The sequence below is a fragment of the Loxodonta africana genome, chromosome 13 (assembly GCF_030014295.1).
Source record: "Loxodonta africana isolate mLoxAfr1 chromosome 13, mLoxAfr1.hap2, whole genome shotgun sequence".
NCBI classification, from domain to species: Eukaryota; Metazoa; Chordata; class Mammalia; order Proboscidea; family Elephantidae; genus Loxodonta; species Loxodonta africana.
The window spans coordinates 10,145,042-10,158,305 of record NC_087354.1 but is presented as its reverse complement, the minus strand read 5'-3'; the positions used below and the strand labels follow the sequence as shown (position 1 = coordinate 10,158,305).

The following is a 13,264-nucleotide window of genomic DNA, read 5'->3' as shown; positions in this document are numbered from 1 at the left end:
TGCCTATCCTCACTCGTAGTGAGATAATGCATAGTCACTACATGGAGATGTCAGCTTCCCATCAGGCTGGAAAACTGGGAAGCTTGGTTACCCTCTCTGTTGGTGAGAGAGTGGAGAAACAGGTGGTCCCTGACGGCCCGTGGGCGTGTAAATCGCTACAACTCCTTCCAAGGAGGTTTGGTAAAGCTATCAAAATCACAAGTGCGTATACCCTTTTGGCCACCAGCTTCACGTCTGGCTTCTGGACCTTTAACAGACATGCGAGACACGATTTGTGTCCGAGTGTATTCACTGTAGCACCGAGCGTAACACCACCAGATGGGAGGGCCCTCCACTGCCTCAGCGGGGCCTGGCTAAATAGGCATTGATCCATGTGCAGAATGGAACACAATCCAGCTGGGAAAGAATGAGCTAACACGTATGTAATACTGTGGGAAGATCTCCAGGATACAAGGTGTGCAACGGTGAGCACCCAACTGTTGTGAAAAGAGAAAATAATGAGACTATTATTCATCTTAGTTTTATATATGCAAGGATACACAAGAAACAAATATCAGTGGTTACCACTGGACCAGAGCAGGGCAGATGGGGGCCAGGAGCAGGAGCGAGACTGGTCACTTACACTTCTAAATACTTTCTTGTTTTTTGAACCATGTACATTTCATATTACCTCTCCAAAAACTTGAATCCTTGTGTGGTACAAACGGTTAACACGCTTTTAGCAGCTGAAAGGTTGGAGGTTCAAGTCCGTTCAGAGATGCCTCGCAGGAAAGGGCTGGTGATATACTTATGAAAAATCAGCCGTTGAAAACCCTAAGGAGCCCAATTCTACCCTGACACACATGTGGTCACCATAAGTTGGAATCGACTTGAGGGCAATTGACTTTTATCCAAAAAATTAAATTTAAAAGAACAATCCAAACAATCTGTACTTTAAAATAATTATATTTTTACCTTGCAAATGTACAAATGATATGAGGGAAATCTAATGCTTAAACATATTCATATCTTTTGGTATACATAATATTTTCAAAAAAAGGAGCATTAAGTAAAACAGAAGGAAATAATAACAACCTGGGCCTCTTTTCTGAATTTTATTTATTAATATTTTAACAGGAACAGTCTCCTGCCCCATCCCTCTGATCAGAGGTCCTGATCAGAATGGTCAGTAGTGGTAGCTGGGTACTATCTAGTTCTTCCGGTCTCCAATCGTGCTCCCCAAAGGCACGCTTTTTAAAACCTTTTTGTTATAAAATAAAGCACATATATGAAAAAAAGCACAGAAAAGGAAGGCATAGAGTAATGAATTGTTGTAAGATGAGCATGCTTGTAATCATAACTGGTTCACAAAGTTGAGCCTTGTCAGCCACCCTGGAAGTCCCTCTGTGTGCCTTGTTGCCATCGCAGTCCCCTTCTCTAAAAGGAACCACCATCCTGACTTTTAAGTAAGCAATTCCTTCCAATCTTTTATCATTTTATCACCTGAGCTTGTATTCCTAGATTCAAACTGAGCTTTTCCATTGTCTCTTTCCACAGATGCAGTCGACTTGATTCCATGAAGCACATGTTGATATTGAACACTCGAAATGTGACTAGTCCAAATTGAGATGTGTTGTAAGTGTAAAATACCCCCTGGATTTCTAAGACTTAGCACATAAAAAAGAATATAAACTATTTCATTAATACAGATCACACATTGAAATGATAATATTTTGTATGTTGTTGTTAGTTGCCATTGAGTCAGCTGTGAACAAACCGGAAGACAATACAACAAAAGGATACAACAGAACAAAAAGTCGCACAGTCCTGCACCATCTTCACAAACTTTGGTATGTTTCAGCCCATTGTCGCAGCCACTGTGTCAGTCTGTCTCATGGAGGGTTTCCCTCGTTTTCACTGTCTGACCCTCTGCTTTACCAAACATGATGTCCTTTTCTAGCAATTGGTCTTTCCTGATGATGTGTTCAAAGTAAGCAAAATGAAGTCTTGCCAGTTTTGCTTCTAAGGAGCATTCTGGCTGTACTTCTTCCAAGACTGATTTATTTGTCCTTCCATGTCGTTGTTGTTGTTAGGTGCCGTCGAGTCGGTTCCGACTCATAGCGACCCTACGCACAACAGAACGAAACACTGCCCGGTCCTGTGCCATCCTTACAATCATTGTTATGCTTGAGCTCATTGTTGCAGCCACTGTGTCAATCCACCTTGTTGAGGGTCTTCCTCTTTTCCACTGACCCTGTACTCTGCCAAGCATGATGTCCTTCTCCAGGGACTGATCCTTCCTGACAACACGTCTAAAGTATGTAAGACGCAGTCTCGCCATCCTTGCTTCTAAGGAGCATTCTGGCCGTACTTCTTCCAAGATAGATTTGTTCGTTCTTTTGGCAGTGCATGGTATATTCAGTATTCTTCGCCAACACCACAATTCAAAGGCGTCAACTCTTCTTCAGTCTTCCTTATTCATTGTCCAGCTTTCACATGCATATGATGTGATTGAAAATACCATGGCCTGGGTCAGGTGCACCTTAGTCTTCAGGGTGACATCTTTGCTCTTCAACACTTTGAAGAGGTCCTTTGCAGCAGATTTGCCCGATGCAATGCGTCTTTTGATTTCTTGACTGCTCCTTCCATGGCTGTTGATTGTGGATCCAAGTAAAATGAAATCCTTGACAACTTCAATCTTTTCTCCATTTATCATGATGCTGCTCATTGGTCCAGTTGTGAGGATTTTTGGTTTCTTAATTTTTTTTTTTTTATGTTGAGGTGTAATCCATACTGAAGGCTGTGGTCTTTGATCTTCATTAGCAAGTGCTTCAAGTCCTCTTCACTTTCAGCAAGCAAGGTTGTGTCATCTGCATAACACAGGTTGTTAATGAGTCTTCCTCCAATCTTGATGCCCTGTTCTTCTTCATGTAGTCCAGCTTCTCGTATTATTTGTTCAGCATACAGATTAAATAGGTATGATGAAAGAATACAACCCTGACGCACAGCTTTCCTGACTTTAAACCAATCAGTATCCCCTTGTTCTGTCCGAACAACTGCCTCTTTATCTATGTAAAGGTTCCTCATGAGCACAGTTAAGTGTTCTGGAATTCTCATTCTTCGCAGTGTTATCCATAGTTTGTTATGATCCACACAGTCAAATGCCTTTGCATAATCAATAAAACACAGGTAAACATTCTTCTGGTATTCTCTGCTTTCAGCCAGGATCCATCTGACATCAGCAATGATATCCCTGGTTCCACATCCTCTTCTGAAACCAGCCTGAATTTCTGGCAGTTCCCTGTTGATACACTGCTGCAGTCGCTTTTGAATGATCTTCAGCAAAATTTTGCTTGTGTGTGATATTAATGGTATTGGTCTATAATTTCCACATTCTGTTGGGTCACCTTTCTTGGGAATAGGCATAAATATGGATCTCTTCCAGTCAGTTGGCCAGGAAGCTGTCTTCCATATTTCTGGCATAGATGAGTGAGCACCTCCAGTGCTGCATCTGTTTGTCGAGACATCTCAATTGTCCTTCTGTAGTACATGGTGTATTCAATATTCTTTGCCAACACCACAATTCAAATGTGTCAATTCTTTTTTGGTCTTCTTTATTCATTGTCCAGCTTTCACTTGCAACTGAGGCAATCAAAAGACCATGGCTTGGGTCAAGTGCATCTTAGTGACATCTTTGCTTTTTAAAACTTTGAAGAGGTCTTTCACAGCAGATTTGCCCAAGGCAGTACATTGTTTAATTTCTTGACTGCTACTTCCAAGGGCATTTATTGTTGATCCAAGCAGACTGAAATCCTTGACAACTTCAATTTCTTTGCCATTTATCATGATGTTGTTTACTGGTCCAGTTGTGAGGATTTTTGTTTTCTTTATGATCAGTTGTAATCCATATTGAAGGCTGTTGTCTTTGACCTTCATCAGTGAGTGCTTCAAGTCATCTTCACTTTCAGCAAGCAAGGCTGTGTCATCTGCATATTGCAGGTTATTATGAGTCTTCATCCAGTTCTGACGCCATGTTACTCTTCACATAGTCCAGCTTCTTGGGTTATTTGCTCAGCATACAGATTGAATAACTAAGGTGAAAGGATACAACCATCTTGCACGGTTTTTCTGATTTTAAACCATGAAGTACCCCCTTTTTCTGTTTGAACAGCTGCCTCTTGGTCCATGCACAGGTTCCGCACGAGCACAATTAAATGTCTTGGAATTCCCCTTCTTCACAATGTTATCCATAATTTGTTATGATCCATATAATTGAATGCCTTTGTATTATCAATAAAACACAGGTAAACCTCTTTCTGGTATTCTCTGCATTCAGCCAAGATCCATCTGACATCAGCAATGATATCCCTCATTCCACATCCTCTTCTAGGTTTGGCTTGAACTTCTGGCAGATTCCTGTCATTGTATGGCTGCAGCTGTTTTTGAATTATCTTTATCGAAATTTTGCTAGCATATGATATTAATGATATTATTTAATAATTTCTGCATTCTGTTTGATCACCTTTCTTTGGAATAGGCACGAACATGAAACTCTTCTAGTCGGTTGGCCAGCTATCTTCCAAATTTCTTGACATAAAATGAATAAGTGCTTCCAGCTTTGCATCTATTTGTTGAAGCACCTCAACTGCTATTCTGTTGATTCCTGGAGGCTTGTTTTTTCGCGAGTGCCTTCAGTGCGGTGAAGTGTCAGTGGTTCTTGATCATATATATAGCGACTCCATATTCTTTCCATCTTCCTTTGATGCTTCTTGCATCGTTCAATTTCTTTTTTTGCCCATAGAATACTTCAATAGTGCAACCCGAGGCTTGAATTTTCCCTTCAATTCTTTCAGCTTGAGAAATGTTGAGCGTGTTCTTACCTTTTCTAACTCTGGGTGTTTGCACAGCCAGTCCAGTAAGTCTGAACTTTTTAAGAACTTGAGTTCTGTTCCACATTTTTCTCCCATTCTGTCAGAAGCCATTTATTGTGATCCTGATCAGAATGGTCAGTAGTGGTAGCCGGGTACCGTCTAGTTTTTTCAGGTCTCAGCGTAGATGAGATTGTGGTTCATGTAGACTATTGGTCCTGTAGACTATTTTCTTCTCTGAGTCTTTCATTTCCTTCTTTCCCTTTTGTTCTGGATAAGTAGAGACGAATAGTTGTATTTTAGGTGGCTACTCACAAGCTTTTTAAGACCCCAGACACTACTCGCCACACTGAGATGTAGAACATAAGTTTTAGGAACTATGTTATACCAATAAATTGAGTTGTCCCATGAGACTATGGTCCTAAGCCCTCAAACCCAGAAAATTAACCTTATGAGGTATTTGGTTATATCTAAGAAGTATCTGTAACTGTGTCCCTTACGTGGTCTATTATGTCTATGAATATACATGCATGTATACATATGCCTATAGTTACATCTATCTGTGCACATCTTTTCATACCTATATGCACATATGCCTACATACATATTTGTATAACCACACACGTTTTTCGGTGGCTGTTTGTGTTGTGGCAAAATTATATTTGTCATATCCTTTACCAAAAACACCCTTTGCTCCTGTGCACTTCATAGTGACATCATCCACCTTGGTCAAGCTGTGTGCACTTCACCCACATTCTATGCTACCCTCCTCATTGCTGGTAACACCAGCGAGCGTTGGTCTCTGTATATATATCTATTCTTGTCTGCTTATAAAAGTACAGTATTTGTCCTTTTGTGATTGACTTATTTCACTCAGCATAACATCCTCCAGACTCATCTATGTCACAAGATGTTTTGAGGACTGACCATCATGCTTTATGGCCATGTAGTATTCTACTGTATGATGTACTGCGTTTGTTATCTATTCATCCATTGTTGGGCACTTGGGTTGTTTCTGTCTTTTTGCTATTGTGATTTGCCCATTTTTAGTGAGTCGTTTGAATCTTGTTCTTGAGTTGTAGGAGTTCTTTATATGTTCTGGATGTTAAACCCTTATCGGATATGTGGTTACCAAATATTTTCTTCCATTTTGGAGGTTGTCGCTTGATTTTGTTGATAGAGTCCTTTGATGAATGAAAGTTTTTAATTTTGATGAAGCCAATTTATCTTTTCTTCTCCTGCTTATGCTGTTGGTGTCATATCTAAGAATTCATTGTCAAAAACAAAGTCTTGAAGCTTTACCTCTATGTTTTCTTCTAAGAGTTTTATGGTTTCAGTTCTTCTGTTTAGGTCACTGATCCATTCTGAGTTAATTTTCATATATGTTGTAGGTTAATTCTATCTTAATATGCAGATTTCCTTACAATTTGCTGAAAACCCTGAGGATTTAGACCTGTAGTGTTTCCCAGAGTGGAATTGGGCAATTGCATACTCATGTGCACTTCAACATGCTCCCCTGTCCTCAGTCTTCTGTCCTTGGCAGCTGGATGTAGAGGTCTGATCAGACTCAGGTCTGAACCCTTTAGCAAGGCTGTAGATGTTGTACGTCTTCATCAGGAGGCAGATTGTCTCTCTTTTGGTGATGTTAGCTGTCAGTAATGCTCAATGCCAGATTCACTGAGTGTTGCAAATTCTATCATTTCTTTTTCATTTATTATTTGGAATAATTTTATAAAGAAATGATTCCTCCATTTATTAGGTGGTTACCCAGTGATAGTTTATATGGGAAATACAGGATAAATTCTTGATTCTTTCCCTTTATTTACCATTTTACAAGATAATGAATTGGTTTCCTATCATCCACTGAAGGTGACTTGGTTTTTTAAATACATTGTGTTGAACTCATGGATTTAAACACATTTGATACGTTTCAATGCACTGCAATTATGAATACTATTGAGACTCAAAATGTACCATCGTTGGGCAGTGGAACCTCTTTGAGTCCTTCTAGTTGATCCTAGTGGTCTTTGTTTGTTTCTTGAAATTAAAAAAATTAATTCTTTTTGGTGAAAATACACACAGCCAAAGACAAATCATTTCAACAATTTCTACATGTCCAATTCAGTGACACTGGTTACACATCTTCAAGTTGTGATACCATTCTCTCTATTCTTTTCCACATTATTCCACCACCATCACTTAAATTCACTGCCCCCTAAGTTTCCACCCAACTTTCAAGTTGCAGTTATCAGTTTGATCGCACATAGATAATTCTTTAGAAGAGCACAATGCTCAAAGCAGATGTACTTTACTAAATAAAATAAGCTATCTCTTTTGGTTCAAAGAAGACTTCACGGGATAGTTTTAGTTCAAGGTTTAAAGATTATCTCAGGGCAATAGTTTTGGGGGCTCACACAGTCTCAATGGCTTCAGAAAGTCTGGATTCCATTGAGAATTTGAAATTCTGTTCTGCATTTCTATCCTCTTTTGATCAGGATTACTATAGAATCTTTGATCAAAATGTTCAGTAATGGTAACCGGGCACCATCCAGTTCTGGTCTAATGGCAGTGGAGGCAGCTGTTCATGGAGGCAACCAGACACATATTCAATTTCCTCCTCCAACTCCTGACACTCATTCTTCCTCTGTTGCTTCAGGTGAATGGAGACCAACTGTTGTATCTTGAATGGCTACTTGCTAGCTTTTAAGACCCCAGTCACTATGCAACAGAGACCCTAGTGGTCTTTGATAGCATCTTTGCTACCTGGTGTGCAAGATGTTCCAGGTTCATCTTGTATATTTCCCACTCAGCCATTTCTCTAAAACGTCCTGGTTTCTATTAGCAGGAAATGGTATTTTAAGACTGCCATCGGCTGGATTCTCTACAGAAGCAAAACCAGAGAGAAAAACTCTCTCTCTCTCTCTGCATATACATACATATATAGAGAGATTTATCTCAAGGAAATGGCTCATGGGGTTGGAGAGGGTGGCAAGTCCCAAGTCTGTAGGTCAGGCATCAGGCTGGAGGTTTCTCCTAACTCATTTGGCTGATGAACCCAAGATTGGCAGGTCAGACGTCAGGTGCTGCTGACTCATTAGCTGTGGAGGCTGATGAATCCAAGATTGGCAGGTAAGACAGCAGGCTGCTGGCTCACAGACTGCAGAGGCTGACAAATCCCAAGATTGGCAGGTAAGATGAAGGCAGCTGCCTTAGTCCCAAGAACCAGAGGTCAGATGATGACAAGCCAGGTGCCGGAGCCAGAGCAAGCAAGCAAGCTGCCAGAACGTGCATATATATGTTGAATGCAGGGCACGCCCCTGAGGAAACTTCCCTTACAACTGACTCGCTGATCACATCAGATTGCATCATAGAGGATGACTACATCATTATGTAACTGCCAGACTACATCATTACATAACTGTCAAACCACTGAGAATCATGGCCCAGCCAAACTGACTGACACACAGCCTTAATCATCACAAAGGCCACAATCTTGGCACTGGGGATGCACATAGCTACTTGGCCATTGCTTCTGAGTCTTTTCAGTGGTCAGAACTAGGAATACATTCATGTGGATACTGCCAATTAAAATTTAGGACTGCAGGCTGTCTACTTACTGTTTTCTGGTTTGCATCTGTATTTCCCTTTGTTCCAAGCTGGCTTCTAGTTCTCATGGACATAGGGGATGATGACATTTAAATACCCCATAATTACTCATTTATTTTAACTTTACAGTTAACATTAACAATGTTAATGTTACTACTATCAATTATGACTACTGAAAACAGTTAAAAATTTTTTTTTGCATAGGAACTGCCCATTCTCCCCCCATTTTTATTGTTGTAGTATATGTACACTATCAGATCATACAGCCATTATATACTATATTCTCTCCCTTTTAATCCTCATTTAGTCTTTGCACTACAGTTAAATACATATGCGATGCTTACCAATAGCCCTTATGTTGATGCCTCCCTGGTCATCTTGGTTGTTGGAAGCTCATTCTCTAATAGGTTCTTCAGGATGGATTCCTGGGAACAATATTCCCCTGAGGTCTTGCATGTTGTAATAGTTTGTGTGTGTCCTTTATATTGACAGTCACATTTTCTTTCTGCAAGTGTCTTAAATATGATACGCCATTTTTAAAAAAATAAATGGCTGCTGTTGAAAATCTGATGATAATCTAATTTTCTTTCCCTTATAAGTCACTTAGTCTTCTTGTCTAGAATTTCAAAAGCTTTTTCTTTTTCTTTAATATTCAGTGCCACATTTGCTTAAATATGTCTTGATGTTGGTTGTTATGGGTTGATATTCTCAGGTTCACAATGTGTTCTTTCAGCATGTAGTTTCCTATCATTTTTCTTCAGGAAAATTTTTTTTGAATTGTGTTTTGAGACAATCCCTTTTAACTATTTCTGCTTTTAGTTCTGGAAACCCTGGTGGTGTAGTGGTTAAGTGCTACAGCTGCTAACCAAAGGGTTGGCAGTTCAAATCCACCAGGTGCTCCTTGGAAGCCTTATTGTCCTATAGGGTCACTATGAGTTGGAATCGACTCAATGGCAATGGTTTGGTTTTTAGTTCTTATTGATCCTTCCATATCTCTTCACAATAGAAGCAATATCTTATATTGCTATTTCTTTGTTAACTTAAGTATTATCTGCTGACATCCTAATCTTAGATAAGACTTTATCTTACCTCATCCCATCCCGCCTTCCCTCCCCACTTATTAATAGCCACAGCAGTATTTTCAGCTCCTACAAAATTGGCTTTGTGATGTCACATAGTAAACTGAAGTGTCTATCTTTTGTTTCAACAACATTTGAGAGTCTCTTGACCTCCACTTTATAATATGTGGATATCATCCTTTTCACCAGAGTCCCTGGGTGGTACAAATGGTTAATGTGCTCAGCTGCTAACCAAACGGTTGGTTCGAGTCCATCCAGAGGCACCTCAGAAGAAAGGCCTGCAGATCTACTTCCAAAAATCAGCCATTGAAAACCCTACGGAGCATAGTTCTACTTTGACACGCATAGGGTGCCATAAGTTGGGGTCAACTTGATAGCAACTGGTTATCCTTTTCACCATTTCTTCTTTCCCGCTTCTACCACCCAGTTTTTTTTCAGTTGTACCTTTACTTTTATATCGTTATACTTGATAACATTTGTATTCTCTTTAGGAACTGTCGTGGATTGAATCGTGTCCCCCAAAAGTGTCTGTCAGCTTGGCTAGGTCATGATTCCCTTGTATGATTGTCTACCATTTTATCTTCTGATGTGATTTCCCTATATGTTGTAAATCCTATCACTATGATGTAATAAGATTGATTAGCGGCAACTATGCTGATGAGGTCTACAACATTAGGTAGTGTTTTAAGCCAATCTCTTTTGAGATATAAAAGAGAGAAGCGAGCAGAGAGACATGGGGATCTCATACCACCAAGAAAGCAGTGCCAGGAGCAGACTGCATCCTTTGGACCTGAGGTTCCTGCACTGAATTGCTCCCAGACCAAGGGAAGAGTGACGACAAGGACCTCCCTCCAGAGCTGACAGAGAGAGAAAGCCTTCCCCTGGAGATGGCACCCTGAATTTGGACTTCTAGCCTCCTGGACTGTGAGAGAATAAACTTCTCTTTGTTAAAGCCATCCACTTGTGGTATTTCTGTTATAGATGACTAAGACAGTAACCATATTTAATTCTGCAATAGTTTGTCTATGGGATTATTTATCCTAAATGCTGGAAACCAGTAAAACGCATTTATCTTTATTACTATATAAACATGGTTTATTGTACTGCCACATGGTGTGCTGTGATTACAATTCTAATACAGAATTCCAGTGCCACTAAAGGAACATGTTCCTGGTATCAAAGGTCAGATGGCCCTTTTTTTTTTTTCCACTCTACTAATTACACAAAATCATTCCAACTTTTAATTTTAATCATAACTGGGCCTTAAATTTTGTGTGCAGTTTTTTGTTTTTCCTGGGATTTATGATTCTCCTTCTATTTTCTTTTTAAGATTATAAACTGTTTTTGTTTCCCAAACCATTCCCCAGATATTTTGTAGCTCCTTAGTCATCCTACCTATTTATTGGAACCATTTCTATTCCTCCTGAGTACTTTCTTTTTGGACCCCACTGACTTCTTGTCTTCATTTGGTCTGATTCCCTTTTCATCCTGTTGCACAGCTTTCATACAGGCATTCCCCACCATCTTTGTTTCTTGTAACTTTCACCTTTCTTTTCCTGGAATACCTGCTGAAGTAATTTTTCTGAATATGTATGTAAAAAGTATATAGTTTGAGTTCCTGCCTATAGTAAATAGATATTCAAACCTTATGTTTTTAAATAGCTGGCTTGGGCAAAAAAATCCAGGTTCCCAATTTTTTTTCCCCTCATAACTATGAAGGCCTTGTTCCACTGCCCTCTAGGTTTCAGTATTATTGATGAAAAGTCTGATACCAATACGATGTTCATTCTTTTGCAGTGATCTGTTTTATTTTCTTTAAAAGCTTTAGGATCTTCTCTTTATTCTTGGTATTCTGAAAACTATTTATTAATATGCAAAGTTATGTAAAATATCAACTTAGTTCATTATATAGAATTGTATAGTTAGAAATAGTGCTCGTATTTTTAAGAAACTGCTTTCTATTTGCCAGACACCATGCTATACAGTATAACACATGTTGTCTTTTCTTTATCCTTATAACAATCTCATTAGATATGATACTGCCATACCTAGCTGGACTATCTGAAGAATAGAATCTCTTTTGAAGATAGCCTAGTATTTAAGAGCAGTAAATAGCAGAGCAAGGATTTGGTCTCAATACAATTTTATCACTACTACAGCCTTTTCGAATCCTTTCATAGATTCATATCCTCTCATGAATTCCATGTAATAAACACGTCTGTGATTAAAGTAATATCACACCATTTTAGAGTTGAAAAGGGATCTGTAAAAATATAGTTCAAGTCCCTGCTTGAATGGCAGGTGTGTGGCCTATCCAAGGGTGCATGATTAGTTATGGTGGCCTCCATTTTAGGCACATTGACTATATTCAGGAATTATGTGGCCAGGGAGCTCTGTAAGCCAAGCATGGTGGTTAGATCAGGTTCTGGCATTAGACCACCTGGGTTTAAGTCCTGGACCCACATCTTTACCAGCTAAGCCGTTAGGTAAATTATAATGTGAAAGCTTCAGCTTCTTCATCTATAGGATCTGCCTCATGGGGTTGTTGAAGGGACTCAGTGAAATAATCCACAGGAAGTGTTTAGCTCAATCTGGCCCAGAGTAGGTGCTCAACAGGTGTCAATTGTCATTCTTGTTAGCCTAACACCTATGGCACGCATACCTTTAGACCGGGGTTCTTCCTCATCCGCAGCCTTCCCATCCACATATCGGTTAACAGCATCTGGCTGCAGGTGTGGGCTATGAAGTCTCGGTGTTTGGCTGCGACAGCCAGCTTGAGGCAGGTGGAGTTGCTCCAGTTTTTCAGCTCGTAAGTCAGAAGTTTCATGGCGATCTGCTCGTCATGCTTATAGGACTGGTCCAACAACTCCACAGCAAGCTGGCCAAAGTCTCTGAGGAAAAAGAAAAGGAATAGTCAGTGAAGCGGGAGTGGCCACAGCTCTTTTTTAGAGAGATGTGTCTATAGTGACATTATGGAGCCACAGGATGGAAAGTCCTTGATTGGAAGGGGCTGTGATTGTCTTCTGCAAAGCAAGAAGCTCACAGGGTACCTCCTTGGCTGCTGGCAGCCTGGCAAGGGATGGGGCTGTGCGCTCAGCCAGGCTGGGGCTGACTCCAGTGTGGGACTGCTCTTACTGCAAATAGAACTTTAGGTTGACCCCAACATCTGTCCTTCAGGCCCCTGGGACACAGAGAGGAGAAGATGAAATTGCTTCCCTCAAAGAGTTCGCAGAACAGGGACACAGACAGAAAAGATAACAAAGGCGAATTCAAAACCAGCCCATGTGGGGTTGGAGGTGAGAATAGTGCTACCTGGGAAGGGTGGGAAGAGGGGTGAGGACTGACAGAGGACACAGAGAAGGCTTGGAGCGTGGGCTCTGTTTCTTGGTCAGGTGTTGGTCCTATGCGTGTGTTCTGTCTGGGAGCAGTCGTCAGCCTTGCGTTTAGCATACATGTCCTCTCTGTGTGTATGTTACTCATCAATAACACTTCACTCCAGGAGGAGTCAATATTCTCATGCCACGACAGAGAAGGGGTCCCAGATGAGAAAGGGAGGACCTAATGCTGGGGTGGTGGTGATGAGGGGTGGGGTACGGCAGAGAAGGTGTTACGAGAGGAATTTTGAACCTAAAACCTCTTCCTTTTCCACATGACCACAATTTAAATATCTGATACTAGCCATAAACATTTCCAGTCCTAACTTTTTTTTTTTTTTTTTTTTGTGGAGTGTGG

The 13,264-nt window shown here is 40.3% G+C and overlaps 1 protein-coding gene across 1 annotated transcript in view; it reads right to left on the bottom strand.

Moving 5' to 3' along the window:
- TRPM1 (transient receptor potential cation channel subfamily M member 1) overlaps nucleotides 1–13,264 on the bottom strand; it is a 138,142-nt gene that overhangs the window by 44,670 nt on the left and 80,208 nt on the right. The window contains exon 17 of the mRNA XM_064296180.1: nucleotides 12,195–12,423. Within this exon, the coding sequence (XP_064152250.1) occupies nucleotides 12,195–12,423 (229 nt within the window). The remainder of the gene's footprint in view (nucleotides 1–12,194; nucleotides 12,424–13,264) is intronic.